Source organism: Halichoerus grypus, chromosome 4, assembly GCF_964656455.1.
Source record: "Halichoerus grypus chromosome 4, mHalGry1.hap1.1, whole genome shotgun sequence".
Taxonomy (NCBI): Eukaryota; Metazoa; Chordata; class Mammalia; order Carnivora; family Phocidae; genus Halichoerus; species Halichoerus grypus.
In genome coordinates, this window is record NC_135715.1 from 10,795,261 (window position 1) to 10,813,439 (window position 18,179).

Sequence of the window (18,179 nt, forward strand, 5' to 3'; positions counted from 1 at the left end):
GGGGTCACCTCCACGGTCCCCTCCAGGACCAACCACCCAAGATCCAAAGGTGGAAGTTCTGCTTCCTGTCACAGAGCTGGCAAGGGCTGGGGGAAACTTGGGGACATACCTTGCCAGTTTTCCCAGCTGCCATACTGTTCTGCATTTTCATGGCTTCAATCACACAAATTTCCTGACCTTCTGCTACCTGGAAAAACGAACAGAAGAAAAGACAAGTTTTAAAATCCTTCTGATTTTGCAACACCACCACTCAGGGGAGAAGCCATCAAGAGATTCTTTGTCAAATGCTCTGAAATTTGACCCAAACAGCAGCAACGACCTCTAATACTTCATGTTCCAAGTGAATCTTTGGGGGGCAGCAGAGAAGGGCCATTCCCTCTGTCTTCACCAAGTGCCACAGAGATGTGGCCAAAATGGAATGTTTTTCCCTTCTGTGCAATGTCCAGATTTGGCACATCTCTACAGACGGGAAGACCTGTGGTTTCTGGGGGCTGGGAAGAAGAGGGGAGTGGTTGCTGATGCACACAGGGTTTCTTCTGAGTGGGGAGGAAGTGTTCTAGAATGACGAGGGGGATGGCTGCACAATGAATTCCAGGAATAGACGAGAACCAATAAATGCGCACGGTGAGGGGCCGACCTGCACTGGACGTGAATTTTATCTCCGCAAGGCTGTCACCCAAAACTGGAGTGTTTCCGTCGGCAGCCTCGGGGAGCTGGGAAGAGCAGTCAGCCAGGGGGACCACTGTCTCAACCTCTGCGACACATGCCAAGTAACAACGAGGTGGCTCCCGGAAGGTGCCTTCCGACGTGGGGAACGACCGCTAGCAGCCTGCCCGGTCCTCGCGTGGAGGCCGGCGGCTCCCACCACTGGCTCAAGCTCCACCCGTCTTCACTGGGAGGGGAGATCCACGCGGGGCCGGGAATGAGCTCCCCGGGTGAAGCCGCTCTACAGACTCTCTTTCCGTTGCCCCTGATGGGTTAGCACCAAGGAGCTGGGCCCGATTCTCCTCTCTCTGTGAAAAGGGCCTCCCAGTTTTTGACACAGTACAGCTGAGTTTCCTCGGGCAACTGGCTGGCTACTCCGGGGTGCTGGTGGGCATCCTGGCGGGGGGCTCCCGGACACTCACACCAGTGCGGCTGTGCTGGCCCGAGTCGCAGAAGTGCCTGGAGAATGTTCTTCCCCGCCCTCCCCAGATGATGCCCGAGCTCCCTCCCGGCCCCCCGCGCGGCACAAGCTGTCTTGCTGGCAGTCGGGGCTGCCCGCGCCCCGCGCCTTCCTTCCCTCCGCTGATCAGGTGGTGGGCTGCCTTTTCCTGGCACAGAAACCTAGGAAGAGAGGGGATGCCAAAGCCTCGGTGCTGGCACAGAGGAGAGACGCTGTGCTGGGGAGCTGGGCTCTGCAGCTCCGTGCTCCCCGCCCGCTTGGATTCATTTGCCCCCCGGCGGCTGCATTCCACGGAGAGCGAAGGGTCCGCACGCACGCGAGGGCTGCTCTTCTGCTCTTCGCAAGGACAGCGGGCAGGACGTCGGCACGGCTACCCCCTCAAGTCGTCCCTTCAGGGCAGGCAGGGACCCCGTGAGACGGGAGAAGGGCAAGGCCCCCGGGGCCGCACCTGCCACGCAACTACCCCCACCCCCCGCCCCGAAAACGCTGCCGGACTGCACCACGCTCGCTCAGAGCCCGAGGGGCCAGAGCGTCCCGCCCAGGCCCCTGGAAATGGATCTGAAACTCAACGTGACGGAATCGAAATTCTCTCCACAGAGTAGTCATCGGCTCGCCACCTCTGGGTGCCCACGGCGGGGACCTGGGCAGGCTTGGTCCCCGGCCCCCACCCAGCCGGGGCTTCCCCTGCTGTCGTCTGAAAGCCCATCCCTGACCCGGTGGGCTTCTAGGGGGTGGGGGGCACAACCTACCCCCTCTGCGGCAGGTTTGACCCCTCTCAGCTGCTCAGCCCACGACTCAGAATCTGCAGGCCAGACAGAGCGCCCCTCACTGGTTCTTTATGGGATCTTCAAGTAAGCAGATTCACAGTTAATGCAAACAGGAGAAGGAAATGAACCCGGGAGATTGCCGGTGGTCACAGCAACGGGGCACAGACCACCCTGACAAGGATGCCACAGGGCCCACGCTGGAGGGCGGCGGGGCCTGGGCCACGACCCCACACCAGGCTCCAGCCGGCCACGCCGGTGCGGAGACCAGGGCCCGCGGGAGACCGGCCACAAGTTCACGGGGCTCTGCTCCCGTTGCCCACTGGCCGCCCCTCCTGGCTGGCTCTGGGGGCTCGTACCCTGCGTGATTCCCAGGTGACTCAAGTGGCAGGGCCCCAGTCACACTACTCAGAAAAACAAAACCTCTCATTTAGACAGAGGTAATCAGCAGAGGTGGGAAAGTCCCAAAGTTAAAATACTCCCCTCTTTTTTATTGTGTCACTCTGGCAGTTTGATTAAACGGACTTCAGAGAAGGTGCCTCTGGATTCACAGGGGCCACCCGGCAGCACTGCCCTGAATCTACGTCCGATCCTCGATCCTCACAGCTCCGGCCTCCTGGTCCCCTCCTGGTCCCCTCCCTTGGTCTGCAGGTCTCCATTTCCACTGCAGTCTGGATGGAACTTTAAGTGATTCACTGCTCCCTCTCTGCTCACTTGGGCAATGGGTTTTATGGTCTGTTTTCACTCATTCATCCCTAGAAGAGAAAGAACTCTTGGAAGTTGTTCTTGAAACCCCACAAAATAGGGAAGGATGTCTTGGTCAGCAGAATCGTGTTACACGCACACATGGACTTGATCTAAATTCACACTCTTTCATCCCTCAACAATCCCAGCCAGAGGAGCTCCGAGACGGCGGGCTGCGCTGTCACGGGTGCTCCGCCTGGGGTTGTGTGTCTCCCCCCCCCGCCGTGTACCCCTCGATCGCGGAGCCTGGGGTGCAGAGGCGGCGACCCGCCGCGCCCGCGGGGCTCAGAAGGTCGTGGGGACACCTTCCGCGTTTCCCCGGGTGCTCGTGGGCAGGGAGCGCTGGGACAGCTCACACGGGAGGGCACGGCCACCGAGGGCTTTGCGCGCACACTTCTCTAACACTTTTGTGCATCATCTGGTAAAGGCTCACTGATTGTGACAGGAGGTCTCCAACATTGGGCTTACAAAATGGTCACAAGCCTCGCAAGTCTTTTTGATAAACCTAGTCAGCCTGATGTACTTCCCTGCTCCCTGTCTAATTGGTGTAAAGTTTGGAGGTCCGAGTCCTGTATCTTTCATCCGGCTTATTGCGTCCTCTCCTTTGACATGGGGTCAAGGTTCACATTCGCATCCGATTATCAGAGCGCACTCATTAAGCGGGGGCCTGCCTCGCTCCAAAATGAGTAAGCTGGAGAGAAAACCCGGCCCATTTACTCAGCAGATTTTCGCATGTTTAGGAGGCTGCATGTCGCCCGGCAGTGCTCCGTGCTGAAGAGTTTCAGACATCTCCAGCTGATGATTAATTGTGAGTGATGGGAAATAAAATCCAGTCAAGCCAGCTGCTTGCCATGGTTGGCAAAATGACTCTAATGGATATAGGCTGCCAATTTTCCAGTTTTACTGGCAAGTCTTCCAAGTGTAATTAAGGGAAGTTATAAATGATATGGAAATCTATCAAGTCCCATTTATTTTCAGAGGACTCTTTCCCCAGAGACTTTTATCTTCAAGCTTATAGTATGCTTTGTTGTGCTAATGATTTAAACCCCTTCTTATTTCTGATTAAAGCCCCCAATATCCTTCTACCAAGTTCGCCTCACTCCTTCCCCAAAGATGAAAAGGCCCAGAACCTTCCCCTGCACACGTCCCTCTTGGAAAGCATGCTAAGACTGGGACATGCTTGGTAAGTGGTATCATTCAGACTGCGAACGCGGGAAGAGAGCTCAAAGAAAGTGCAGGAAGAGAACGAGCAGCAAGAGGGGGAAAAAAGACCTCCACCAAACATAAAAGGAAGCCCCCAAAAGTCCAGACTTGAAAGCTGTGCTCGAGAGCAGACATTCATCAGAAGGTGGTGTAGCTCACTAATGTTATTTGATTTGGAATAAAAGCATGAAAATGATGGCAAAGGCCTAAAATTGGAGATGTAAAGGCTGACTGCACAGTATTCCATTTCTCAATTTCATCCTTCAGAGCCACAAAATGGGGGTGACACAGTGACGGGATGAGGCTTACAGTAACAGCTGTGCTCTTCCCACACAGGGGGGCCCTTCTAATGGGCGACGGTCTGTTTTGAGCAGACGGGGAGTAACAAAACAAGGGTCCCTATTAAGAGTGTGCAGTCCTATTTCTGATGAAGAAAATGAGTACGGGAGTCGGATTTCCTCGAAAATGGCCCCTATACCCTCTCTTTTGTCGTCCCAAACCAGGGCTGTTTTAGAGGGGTTATCCTTCCGGTGGCGGGAAGCGGACAGAATGTCACGGGGGGCTTCCCCCCACCGCCCGCCAGCCCACTTCTCCGGCAACTGTAAAGAACATACAGGAAACAGTGCCAGCGGCATATGGCTTCTACTGCGCTAAACATTCACACAAAAGACAGGTTCATCCGTCATCGCGGTATCTGGATAAAAAATTAGCTCCTGATGGATGGTATTTGGAGCTTACCTGCTGCTAGTACATTACGAGAGAAACACAGGTTTTGAAACCCACATGACACTAGAAAGTGCAGACCATGAAATGCGACACGTGCAGGCGCACATAATGTACGCCAGATTATACAAAATAATAAATAAGCTATTTAAACCCTCTGCCTAAAATCGGGCCCGCTGCAAGGAACCCTGGGTCACTTCTACGCAGGCCCATTAATGCACAGCATCTGCTGTGTAGAAGCAGGGCACGAAGCACTTCCGAATGATTTCAGCAATTAAAAGAAAACTGTTTCCTGCCTGTTCAGACAGCAACTGTTCCAATGCAAGAGTGAGCACCAAATCACTGTGTGCAGCTGAAAAATTAAGTCCCCTTTTTGGGGAAGAGGGGTGGGTGGGAGGAAGAATTTTTATGGAAAAGGGAGCCCTTCTTTTGTTGTCGTACGTTCTGTGTTTTTCTGCCAAATTAGACAGAAGGCTCGGAGGGCTTCCCGGCCTGCCGCAGTCCCCCCTTCTCCTGCACCGGGCCACCCGAAAGCGCGGATCAATATCAACCCCGCTGACGACGCCACAAAAGTGAAAATCCTTCAATTACATTTTTAAAGGCTGTTCTACTTAGAACACAGGTGCCTGAATGCAATGCATTTTACGGCCCTTAGATCTGAAGAAAGACACAGTTAACAGCCACGAGAAAAAGGCCTCTCAGATTTGGTTAAAAGGCACGGCCAGGATCTGATTATAATAAGTTCCTCTTTCTGAGCCTGTAAGATAGGCTGGTAAATATCCCCTGATATTTCCCGAAGAAGAGGAAATGTGCATTCACATCCCAACATCTTCATGTAAAGAGGGAGGGAGAAAGACCCCGGGAGACCGTCTAGTATTTAAGCAGTGACGACGGAAGGAACCATCGTCAAATTACAAAGAAAGAGGAGGCCAGCGACAGAAATGCCACCAAACCCCTTATCTGCAGTCTGAGGCCTCCGGCAATGGGCTTGTGTGCAGGCCGCCTGACTCACGGCGAAGGGCACGCGCAAGGGGGGGTGACGCATCCACCAAGGCTGCTGGCTGGGGGCACTCGGCGTCCCCGCCTGCCCCACGCTGGCCCGGCTCCCCCGGCTGCCCGGAGCCACCTCCCTGACACTGTGCAGTGGGCGACCGAGCAGGGAGCGAATACGGAGTCGTGGCCGATACAAGTCCAGTTTTCCTTAAAATGAAAAACATTTCTCCCTCCTGCCCTCGAAGTTAGCCTGGAACTGGAGCCAAAGCCCCTAGAGTGAGAGAAAAACTCACAGTATCTTTAAGAGATCAGTCTGGATCCTCTATCTCTGTGAAGTATGCGGTCTTCAAGTACTCAGTGACTCCATGTTTTTGGTTTTTGTTGTTTTGGGTTTTTTTTAAGCAAAAGGGTGAGGAAAGATCTTTTGAATCTTGGTAAGGTTGCAAACTGCCATCTTCAAAAATGGTTAAGACCAGGATAACATAGCCTCTAATCCCAAGCAGATCATTTCTTGAAAAATAAAATCAAATGCCAAACTTATAGGAGACTCGCCTGCAACATTTAACTTGCTGATGAATCTGTAAAAATAGTTTCTCTTATACTGGTCATTATCTTAAGTTAAATTGTAAAAATTCTCAAATTGTTACCTCCAATAAAAGTTAACCCTAACCCTGAAAAATGCATGTTATCTGGAAAAGTTTTACAAAAAGGCCAAATTCCGGGTAGCTATCACCTCTGAAGAAGGCAGGACAGGAATTTGATTAGGGAGGGACCCCAGGGCAAGTTCACCATATAAGCAACGTTTTATTATTAAGTACATTCGGAAGCAAATATGGTAAAGATGAGCAGAGAGCATCTGAGCACGTGTATTATTCTCTGGACCTTCATGTGTGTAATGTTTTGTAATCTGAAGTTTCAAAATGTGAAATAATGAATGCATAGATTTATTTATACATGCTTTGGAATACAGTCTGAGGTTTGGCTGGAAAACTGGCATCTTGTCAAATAAAGTGCTATCAAATATGAAAATTTAATTAGTGTAATGATTTTAGGATTGTAAATCAAGGTATCCAGAAACTGGAAAATGGATCCGTCAGGCCAGGTGCTCGGCCGGGAAAAGATGCCATCGTGGATACTGGGCCGTACGAGGTACGCAGGTCCCTGCCAGACAAACCCGGGTCAGGAGGGACCACTCCAACGCTGCTCATCTAGACACCTGAGAGCAAGGGAGGCTTCAAATCTGTTTCTTCAAGATCTGAAAACCAGAGGTCTCTTGCCAAGTTTATTTGCAACCTCCCCAGGATCGGCTGTGGGCTCAGTTACAGAGGTTTGGGGGCAAAGGAGTGTGTGTGAACACCATGGTCTGAAACGGTGCACCTGGGTCTTGGGATCACTGGCCATCCCACTGTTCGGGAGCCTTCCCCTAGAAGCGCTGAAGGAGCACACCCAAGGAGGACAAACATCAGGGCGAAATCTGGGTGGTACTCCTATTAACGATTACAAATTTTATGTTCTCATGGGTGCACTTGATAGGATTCCATTTTCTGCCCAAGACACCGTGCACGAGAACAACAGTCCCAAACACCTACTCCCCCTCCTGCTAAAGGCCGGTTCCATTATGCAGCGGATCTTCCCCATCCTGGCCCCACAAAAATACTCCCAGGCCTGTCTTACGACACTGACCAGGCTGCTCCGTGGCAAGCAAAGCAGCAGCAGGTACTCACTGCCAATCTAGGATTTGACCTGGTCTCACAAGTGATAATTACAAAAGAAAGCCACGTAAATGGGGACACCGCCCACTTGGTTCATGTCTCAGTTCTTACTGTATTGAATAGGATGGATATTTCTGTAACAAATCTGAGAGGTCTGCTGAATCGGAAGCTAACTCAGAAGAAATCCTGATTCACTGCAACAGTAAAACCTCCCCTTGGGTTGCCTTATTTTTTATTTTTATTTTGTGCTTTGTTTCTGATATCAAAGGGCTAACAGAACAACTGTGCCCCGAATGACTATATTTTACGCTTCAGAGTCAAAATGGAAACTGTGTGACATTTTGGCAGCTCTCAGCCTAAAGCTGGCCGGTACGCTCTGCCCTTATTCTGAGAGAATGTGTGTTTCTAATATTTTTGTTCAAGAGTATCATTAAGGTAGGCATTTTAAAAATTAAAACAAATTATTAAAAAAAATGCTGTCTTGGATTAAAGGGCCCTCAGTTTAGGACGGTGCTAAATATACAGAAAAATAGGTATTTTTCCAACGGAAATGAGAATCAGTCATGAAAGTATTTTCAGAGGGTGGATTACAAAAAAACAAAACAAACAAAAAGGCCCAACAGACTAAAGGCATATCAAAGTCATTCTATCAACTGTTTTCTGAATTTAATGGGTGACTCCTGACTTTCCATAATCCACTCCTACTTTGTTTATTATTGGGTTTGTTTGTATGCATTTGACTGTCTGTTGACCAGAATCCCCTCCCCACATGTACAAAAAGGCTATTGTACAATCATTTAAAAAATGATTTTACTGCCACATTTAATGTCAAGTACTATGTAAGAGACATGGAAAGACATCAGAAACTTTTGCTGTATGAATCCAAAAAAACACAGCCTCTGTGCTCAAGGAGGGGAAAGACTCTCCCACAGGAAGCTGAGTGCATTTATTACTTCTGAACAGCCACCCCACATCATTTTGCCCTGAGGTGGTGGTTTTTTTTTTTTTTAACTCCGTTAAGACGTTTTACTTCACAAAACAGATTTATTATTTATTATTTATGTGATGCTTTTGTGGAACACATTATTGCCAGGCCCACCATTCTAAGATCTGTCAGGCTTTACTTAACCTAAATATAAAAATTACAGATTACTGAAATTTAAACTATTACAAAAAAAACACAACATTTCAAAGAATAAGAGAATAGTTATAGGCCCCCATTTGTCTCTTAGGTCCTGTTTTCCTTGAAAACACACAGAGATGATTGATTCCATTATCTTTCTACTGATAAAAGTAGAACCTGGGCTCAGCTATTGTTAGTACTAAGCACAACACAACATGCCCCGCAGTGCTAAAATAATTTAAAACCACAAAACTTTAAAGTTACCAGTATTCTTTTCTCATAATGGCCTCAAGTAAGTGCTCTGCCTTTGGTCAAAGGAGAGTTTCTTGGGTTTTAATTACACAAGGCAGATCTAATTATAGAAGCTGCTGTTAAGAGTCCACGATGAAACTTCTCCCCCTGCATTTGGTGACGGTATTAGCGGTTTGGGACACTTTTTGCAAATAATAACTCAAGAGAAAATACCGTTTTATCAAACACAATGGCACAGAATAAGAAAGGAAGTTGTGCAGGGAACAAAAGTGGCAATGGGAAGCTGGAGAGAAGAATTAAAGAAAGCACGCGCTCTCCTTGACCAGCCTAGGCATGGGCGTGCGAAGAGCATTCATTTCTGGGTAAGGCGAACAACACAGACCTTAGGAGCCAATTTGCTCCTAAGGGGTGTACCCCCCATATCTGACTTTAAAGGACTACATAAAATAGAGGTCCCATTACACCACAGTAACATATTCTTAACAGTTAGTTCTCAAATTAAACCCTTCTCCAATACCAACATTTAATTATTGGTGGTGGTTTTCAATATCTGAGCTACCCCAATGAACCAACGACTAATACCACATTGTTCCAATTTACTAAATGCCTTGCTTTCCCACATTAAATTATTAGCCAGGAAATGGAAAGTATGAAGGCTAAACCCCCCCTGGTGTCTGGAGAAGCTAGACCAGGAGAAAGCAGTTGCTGGAAACAAGGAGGCTACATCCTCCCAGTTCTCTGCCCCAGGAGCGGCTCGAGGGAGGCTGGTGCCAAGGGAGGCTCAAGACCACAATCTGAGCCCCCTCCAGCCTCCCTTCAGGTTTTGACTCAGGTGTTGGAAAAGTAAGGATTTCAGTTACACACTTACACAGTTTTTAAGTGCAAATGTGATTTTATAATTAAAGCCACACAATTAGGACTGACAAGCTCAGGATGGCAGCCTATGTAGCCTCTAGAAAAGGCTTATCTTCTGGGAAAACAAACAAAATAACCCACCACGTTATGTACCAACCTACGCGTCTAGTTGCTAGAAGATTCCACAGACTGCTCTGATGATGCGTGTGAGTGTAGGATTTATTTATTTATTTTAGGAAGAGAGAAAGTGCGCCCGTGCATGCAGGAGGAGGGGCAGAGGGAGAGGGAGAGAATCCTCAAGCAAACTCCCTGCTGAGCAAGGACCCGGAGGCGGGGCTCGATCCCACGACCCTAGACCATGACCTGAGCCAAAACCAAGAGTCCACCGCTCAACCGAGCCACCCCGGCGCCCCAAGTATAGGCATTTTTACAAAATTTTTTATTTGAGTACAGTGGACACACAGATTACATTAGTTTCAGATGTACAACACAGTGATCTGACATCTTGGTGTAGGCATTCTTAACATCAAGGCCAATGGGCCATCATCTTACGACCCTAACCCTTTAGAAAGAAGATACACAATATGCAACACATATATGTAATTTCTATGTATCACTTCTCCCAAATCCTTACGACAGTCTTTTTTGTTTTTGTTTTTGTTTTAAAGACTTTATGTATCTGAGAGAGAGCGGGAACACAAGCAAGGGGAGCGGCAGAAGGAGAGGGACAAGCAGACTCCCCGACGAGCAGGGAGCCCAATGCTGGGCCTCCATGCAGGACTCGATCCCAGGACCCTGGAATCATGACCTGAGCTGAAGGCAGACACTTAACGGACTGAACCTCCCAGGCGCCCCCTGAAGACAGTCTTAATGAGCATTTTCTTCTAGGAATGTCAATGCCGTCAAAGCAGACAATTCATGGCTACTGAGCCTCTTCTATGCTTTTCTAGAAAAGCAGGTAGAGTTCCATTTCCGTATCCTCAGGGAAAAGCAATTGCTAAGTCAGTTCTCCAATTTCAGGACTAATCATTTAAACAGCTGAAGCTGATTGTTTTTTCTTAATTTTCATTTATTGTAAGTATCTTTCTCGAAGCCAGTGCCAACCACATGAGTTCTTCTCAACATTTTACTTATGTTAATACAGAAATACAGAGGCAGTTTTAATGCCCCTTTACGGGAAAATGTGTAAACTCCTGTGACTTAGCGAGATACAAAATGGAATCACCATACCATCCATTGAAGATGATCGTGTTTGGTATTTAAATATCCTCTAGAAATCTGGTTGCATCTTTGTTTTCTTCTTATTTTTGCTGCAAATCAATAGAGGTTTCTATCCATGCTCTATGAAATGCATGTATCCCACCAATCTGTCCATAGCATGTTATTGCAAGACTGAACATGTGAGGAAATATTAATATAGCTTTGATTTGTGCCTTAATGTCACAAGGTCGAGATGAAAAGCTTTAAACTGTGATCCTAAATTGTATGTATCAAGTAACGGAAGGGCTCTGGTACTACACGGTTTATGGAATTAACTTTCCTTAGTTCCCTTCCCATTTACTCCAGAAGTCATACAGAAAGTTCCCCCATTAAAGGGCTATTTCTTGGTATCAGTTCTTTAAGGATGCTCAAAGCCCAGAAAGCTAGAAAGTGCATAGAAATTTTAAATAAAATACTTCCAAAATACTAAATCTACCAGTTAACAGAATGAATCTGGCCTTATTTCTATTCTAGTCCCAGGTCTCTGGGAGGGGAGGCACTCAAGGGATCTGGTTACTAACCCACTTCAAATGTGCACCAGTTGGACAGAGAATGCACAAAAGCTATTTTGCTGTTCCATGGGGGGAGCAAGAGTCAAGAAAGAGCTGCACGGAGCATGATCACGCCTCAGTCCGCCCCATCCCACAGACAGGCAGGGTCCTTACCATGTCTCCAGGCTTGACAGAGACGGCCACCACCACACCAGGCATCGGGGAGCGCAGAATACTGCTTGTGTCCTCGGCCACTTTTTCCAGCATAAATTTGTTCAGTTCTGCAGCCAGTTTGGTTAAGATATGCACCTGATACTTAAGGGGGGGTAAAAAACATAAATGAGTTTAAATGAAGAATTTTCCTCAAATTATCATTCATGCAGAATCCATTTTTAGCTTTGATAATGATAACATCTTTGAAGTCAAATGGTTCTGAATTACTGTACTTAAAAACAAAAATATATTTGTTTGTTTCTGGCACATGTTGTGGGCTAATTATTTAAGAAATTTCTTGAAATAAGAACAACTCCAGTAGCTAATTAGTGACAAACAGTAGTCACCCCGTCTCATTATGAGAAGTGTCTCAAAACTTCGTAAAGAAAACAGTGACAATTTTCCTTGTATTCCCTTCACCGCTTATAAACTTCTCCCAGTTAACAGGAATCCCGTGAGCTGGCTGGGTCAGCCAGAGGGAGAGGGGCGGCTGTGCGAGCACCCGCCAGCAGATGGCAGCAGATCGCTGTCTCACGCTCCCCACTCCCCTCCAGAGCCACTGAGCCACCAAGAAGTTAAGACAAAGGGTTTCAGTGTTTGTTTGGGGCAAAATCATATTTAAAATTTAGTATTTTTCTAGAGACACAATATGTTATATTCACTACTGGAAAAGTTAGCTTTCTTTTTAGGCACAACGTGAGGTAGCCTTTCCAAAGTACCAGGATGGTTAGGGTAATACTAAGATGATACAGAACGAGTATCTTCTGCACTGAGAGACAATAATATCAAGATTTTAAAACCACTGAAAGTAACGTTGTGCACAAGCAAGTATTTCAATGGAACCTTTTGTAGGTGGCTCTCAAACAATTAGGGGCACATTAAAGGGAGTTCAGTCAAACAGAACATTTCTAATAAAAGAGAATTCCTCCCCGGCAGGAAAAAACCCTCCCCACCTCTGTGGACAAACACAGGAGCCACAGTTTGGTCTGTCCAAAAAGAAGCAAACTAAAATGGTTTGAGGAGGTGCTACTCAGGGAAGTTGAAACCACCACCTGAAGATTTTGGATTCCTACCAGGCCGCATCTCCCCGGGGTAAGACGGATGCAGCATTGAGGCAGCTCCATATTGCTGGGAAAAAAGCCGCCTTAACTCAAAGCCTCCTGTGGGCATCATGACGGCAGGGATGTGAGAGCAAAACAGAACCCACTCTTCTCATTCTGGACAGGGGTGGGGGCATCTCCAAGCCTGCTCTTTGCAGGGCCTATTTATTCAAAAGGGTGGGGGAGGGCTCCAGGGGGAGCAGATCTGCCACTGTGACAGGTTGCATAATAACATCTTTTGCATGTTTCTTTACTCCTGAGTGTGTGTTTTGCAATCAAGACATACAAGTGTCTGCCAGTTTCTGAAGGATATGATCCTTAAGTGAAATTACAGTGCAAATAAAAGCTTTTTGCTCCTATTAAAATTCATCTGAGTCATAAGTGGCAAGGGAAAAGCAAGGAGAGTGCATTCTGCTGTCAGTCTAATAAACATTCTGGGCAGAGGGACTATTTATCAACGGTGAATTGTACCTCAAAGTCCTTCATTAAACTATGGGGGAGGTGGCGGACAGCGAAAGAAGGGAGAATATAATTGTACCAAATTGCAGTTTTCGTATCTGTGCTCCGTCCGCTTTAGAAGAGAAAACCCAACATCGCTAGGAGGAGGCGAGTCAACAGGAAAGCCACTTCTCTAGCTGCCTGCACCCTCTGTCGCCCCCTCCATGGCACTGGCCGGCAAATGGCCCAGCTGTCCAGCTTCGGTGCAGCACCCAGATGGATCTTTTCCCCCTTGTTTTTCGTACCATTTGACTTCAAAATGTTAAGTCGAAATTCAGGGAAACTATCTTTCTCCACTGAGGATAATATAATTTATCACATTTCACCACAGTGGATAGGCTTAAAAACTAATTTTAGCTATATCACAAACAAGCCTTAATATAAATAAAGAGCTAAGACTGTACCCAGCTCCATTTCTCCCCAGAAATTACAAGATCCTGCCTAAAACTGGATCCTTTTACTATTTTTATAATTTTCATATCTTTTGAATTCCTTTCTCCGTAGGACTCCTGCTTTGCTTGGAAAGAGATGTAAAACGGTCACAAAACTCAACGCCTTTAGATGCAGTCTTTGTTATTGATGAGATGTTCCTTTTCCTTTTTGTATTTGTTTATTGTTCTTAAATCTGTTTGGGGGATAAGCGACTTATTGTAATCACAAGTGAAAAATAACAACGGGGTAAATGCCTCGGGAGAGGCCTCGGTGCAAATAGTTGGCTAAGAAACGACCTTTCTGAATAATAAAAGAGGAGGCAGCAAGAAGGTTCTCTTTTTAAGATTACCTTTGATGTTGTCCTGACCCCTTCGGCGTGCCCACACAAACAGGCCTCTTAAAACAACGGCTTGGCTCTGGGCTCGCCCGCGCGGTGGCCCACGGGGCACCGGCTGGGGTGGGAGCCGAGCGGTACGGCATCTGGGCCCAGCAGAATGAACTGCCTGGTGAGAACCAGAAGAGCTTTTTGATGCCCCCAGAAAAGAAGTCATTTAAGAGTGTACACTAAGGCTTTCGGAGCTTATGATCAAAACTGCTGTTTACTGGTTTCTCTGAATTCTTAGGGGGCCCGGGCAGAGCAGCCAAAGCTGAGAGAATTTGGGAAAATGCCCTAGGATGCGTGCGGAGTTGGGGTTTTACTCTAGGCATTTAACTATTCCTAATGGGTTCTGCAGAACTTCCCCAGAGAGGTTCAATTTTAAGTTGTTGTGACTGTTTGCAAGCACGGAAACCACAAACTCGAGGTTCTGGGGGTGGGAGTCCCAAGATTTTAAAGGTTGGTTGACAGGACGCGGAAGTCCAATCCTCTAGGAGGCCAGAAGGCTCTCACCCTGCAAGGTCATGAGGGATTAGACGCTACTCGGCGGCGGGGCCTGAGGTGGACTCGCTCTGGGTTCATCAGCAGATGGAGCCTCACTGTGGCTTTAGGGAGGTGCTCCTAAACCACAGGCAAATGATCACGTTCTTGAAAAACACAGCTCGCAGTGCAAGTGCACGTCAGAACAGGTGCTCTCCAGGGCTCCGTGCAGGACAGTAATGGGAAGGAATGAGGTGCTGTCTCATGACCCCAGCCCGGGTCTCTAAGCAAATCAATTGTATGGTGTCTGCAACGTAAAACCATGTCTAACACGAAAATTTCTCCCAACAAGTTCAAAAGAAGAAAGAGAAGGGAATCACAGCAGACATAAAAGGATCAGGACGAAAACTACGAGAAATGGATGATTAAAAGGGGCACAATGGAATTGTTTTAAAAATTAACATGCAACTCTTAACATGGAACCTGACAAAAGGGGGGAAGGGTGGGGAGCAGGGAGCTGTGGGAGCTGGGGGAGAAGGAGGGAGCGGTCACGGTTTGGGAGGGATATATGCTTTTTGATCAGATTGGTTAAGGAAAACACCCTGCAAATGGGCCCGCTGCCCACCAGTACCAGGCATGCACGCGTGCGCGCACACACACGCGCACGCACGCACACGCACAGCTCCATGTGCCATGGACAGGAGTGCAGCCCTCACTATGAACATGCTCCACTCAGGTGGTCACACAGAACACCCTGCTGCTGGCCTCTGCATCTCCCCGGGGAGCTTAAATCCTCGAGCCTCTGAGGTCTCCCAGTTTCCCAGCGACTTGACACATCCCGCGTGCTCGCGCCTGCATGATTCCAGGGTCTGTGGGCCCCTTGCGGGATGAGTGCTTGCAGTTTGCTTTACATATATTTTCAGCTGTGATTTACTCTGCAAGTAGCTCACCTCTGGTCTCCATTTCTGTCATTCTTCCAAAACAACGAGGAGTTGATGTACAGTGGCTGGACTGCTAGTGTTCTTGCCTGGCAACTGTGGGCCATCTCGGTCAAGGGTAAATGATGAACTTCACTGGGCATTATTTTACATCGATTCCCTTAACATCCTGAAGCCCTGGCCACATCCTATATATGGGCCCTCACCAAGTCAGGTGGCCATGCATTTCTCCAGACACAAGGCTCTCTTCTCCCTCTTTAGTTTTCTACCTCCCGACCCCAAGAGTTCCCCACATTCAACTGTGTCTTCATTTCCATAGTGTGGCCTTGAGAGCTAACACTCCAATGTGCCCCTGAAAGTCTACTCTCCTAACTCCGAGCTGGAGAGCAATTGTCAATGTTCTTAAAGTGACAGAAACGACTCGCTGCAAAACATGACATGTCTCTAAAAACACTGAGGTGGAATGAGAATCTTAATTCAACTTTTCTTTCCCCCTAAGATCTTTGTGGGCTACACCATTAACACTGGGGGCCAAACATAGCGAGGGTTCGCTGCCATGCAAAACGCGTTCCCCTCTACTTCAGCATCGGGCCCAGCAAAGCCAACCGGACCGAACTCTCCAGGGAACATGGAGAATTAGAGCCCGGAGCTGCCCTTCTCTGGGAGGGACGCCCCCGGCGGAGAAGGTGAACGGAACAGCGTATACGGCGGCAGCCACTGGGGCGGCCTCCTAGCCGAGCGCGGTGACAACTCCATCCTCACAGTCTCGAGGTAGCTGTCAATCAGGACGCATCATTTAATCCAACAGCACTCGGAGGACTCTCTCGCGACAACCCACATGACAGCAGATCTACAGCTCTATTTATATCAGCGCCCAGTTGTGTTTACAATGCGGTGGCAATTAGAAAAGATGCAACAGGCAGCAATATTATGGAGATTTCCATTTTGCAGTACTGCCCCGTAAAGTGTGATCCTGCTTCACCGAGTCAGGCTAAATGACAAAAGGCTATTTTCTTCACTCTCCCAGCGCAGACAGCACTTCATTTGCAGCTATCTATAATTAGATTAATGGTGTAGTGCAGTACAAAGCAGGCCCACTTCACATCAGATAGCATATGAATTAGGACAAACACTTATTTCAATTCCAGGCAGAGAAAGCAATGACTGGGGTATTTAGCATACCCTTTATGGCGGAATGAGATGTTAATTGTGTACCATTACTTCTAAACTGCTTGCTTGTTGTATAAATCACTGTGCTAATTGATGCAGAGATAGAAATGTAGCCACGGGCAAGAAAGCAAAGGAATGAGGGCTGAAGATGTTGGATAAAGGATTATCGAGTAAAACCATATGGAGATGAGGTTCCTTTGAAACCTTTCCTTTCTGCCCATGAGCAGGATTTCTTAAAAGTACCGAAAAACTCTTGGTGCGAGGAGAGAAAATTTAATTTTTCACATTCCTTTTTAGAAACACCCGTTTCTTTTAAAAGTTCCTGGCTGCCAGAAATCCAAATAAGAGGTATGTGGAATTAATCTGAATACATACTTACAAAAACACGGGCTGTGTCGGGCTGTGTCGTTTTCCAAGCCAGATCTCCCTATCTGGGTTTTTGGCTCACGGGTTAATAAGGAACACTTGTAAACTACCTGAAGCAGATGTTTCTGACCCATCCACAGGGCAAAAATAAATTCTTTCCCAAGACTTGGGAGTTGTTCTTACAGACCAAAACAAAACAAAACACAAAACTCTGCTGGTTTAAGTCTGTTATGGACTCCAGTTACGTAGAAGGATTTATTCAGGATGTGAATCCAACAGAACCATTTCTGATCTGCTACTGAAACAATAATTTTAACGCCATCGCCGAAACACTGAAATTGGACTACTCCAGTTCATGATTTTATATCGACAGTAAGGGATTAGAAAAGAAATCTTTTTTCTTGTTCTTCCCCCTAAAACTAGCAAAACATAATAAACAAAAGCACGCAGCAATTTAAAAGCACCAGTCTTACTACAGAATGCTACCCTTCTCTTTTTAAAATGTCCTATTAGGCACTCAACAGCTCTTATTAGGGTAAAAATGAGTGTCCCAGAGGTGCAAATATAGAAACCAAGTGCTATGCTCAAAAAGCCAAACTGTTAAAGATCACAGATGAACGTGCTCTTTGGAAGTTTATCAATCAAGTGCATGCACCCTGTGTTATGTATTCACGAATTTTTTCATAGCAAAGCAACAGTAAGGTGCAAATTACTGCTGTGCACTTTTTCACAAATCCAGCTGCTTAGTAATTAGCACTGTTATAACAAACTTTTACACGGACAGCAAATACAGTGGGTCAGTTAATAGTTCAAATTCTCAACTTCAGAGTAACAGTTAATGTACCCAGCTATCGCAAATGCACTTTTGAGAAGTACCACGTGTAGCTTTGCCTTGTGAAATCCAAATACCGTAATAACTTGCCAGACAATAAAACAACGTCCCAGGAAACTAGCATGTCTGGTTCGAGTTATCACCACTGAAACTTGGAGAAAAAAGTTGAGAGCTTCTTTGGTGGGGGCGAGTCCACCTTTCCAGAACCAAGTGGTCTTGACCTCAACATCAGTAACACCTGTCCTGCAACTGCCAACTCAACAGCTTAAGGTCATGATGCTAAATAATATGTATTATTTAGAGTATACTTTATATGATACTTAAATACACACAGAACATGTACATGTATATAAAGAAACATCAAGGGTCCTTGAAATGGAAACAAATGTCAGCAAGAAAAGAGCATGAGCTGCCCTGAAATAACACCTCCCACGCGTGCAGCTAGGCGACAGAAATGGAAGTGCATCGAAGGAAAGATCTGGAGGCAGT

General features: G+C 47.2%; 2 protein-coding genes across 8 annotated transcripts in view; one reads left to right on the forward strand and one right to left on the reverse strand.

Moving 5' to 3' along the window:
* The window catches only part of GGACT (gamma-glutamylamine cyclotransferase), a 114,474-nt gene that overhangs the window by 52,322 nt on the left and 43,973 nt on the right, over nucleotides 1-18,179 (forward strand). Inside the window, exon 3 of one of the 3 annotated variants that reach the window (XR_013446866.1) lies at nucleotides 10,203-11,765. The exons of 1 other annotated variant lie outside the window; for it this stretch is intronic. The gene's annotated coding sequence lies outside the window, so the exon portion shown is untranslated. Of the gene's footprint in view, nucleotides 1-9,770; nucleotides 9,911-10,202; nucleotides 11,766-18,179 lie in introns of those variants that run through there. One more of the 3 variants, XR_013446869.1, reaches the window with a different exon arrangement.
* The window catches only part of PCCA (propionyl-CoA carboxylase subunit alpha), a 396,319-nt gene that overhangs the window by 2,606 nt on the left and 375,534 nt on the right, over nucleotides 1-18,179 (reverse strand). For 3 of the 5 annotated variants that reach the window (XM_078070126.1, XM_078070124.1, XM_078070125.1), the window contains 2 exons: nucleotides 11,460-11,600; nucleotides 110-187 (listed from right to left, as the gene is read on the reverse strand). In XM_078070126.1, coding sequence (XP_077926252.1) covers nucleotides 110-187; nucleotides 11,460-11,600 — 219 coding nt within the window. Of the gene's footprint in view, nucleotides 1-109; nucleotides 188-11,459; nucleotides 11,601-18,179 lie in introns of those variants that run through there. The other 2 variants (XM_078070127.1, XR_013446865.1) reach the window with 2 other exon arrangements.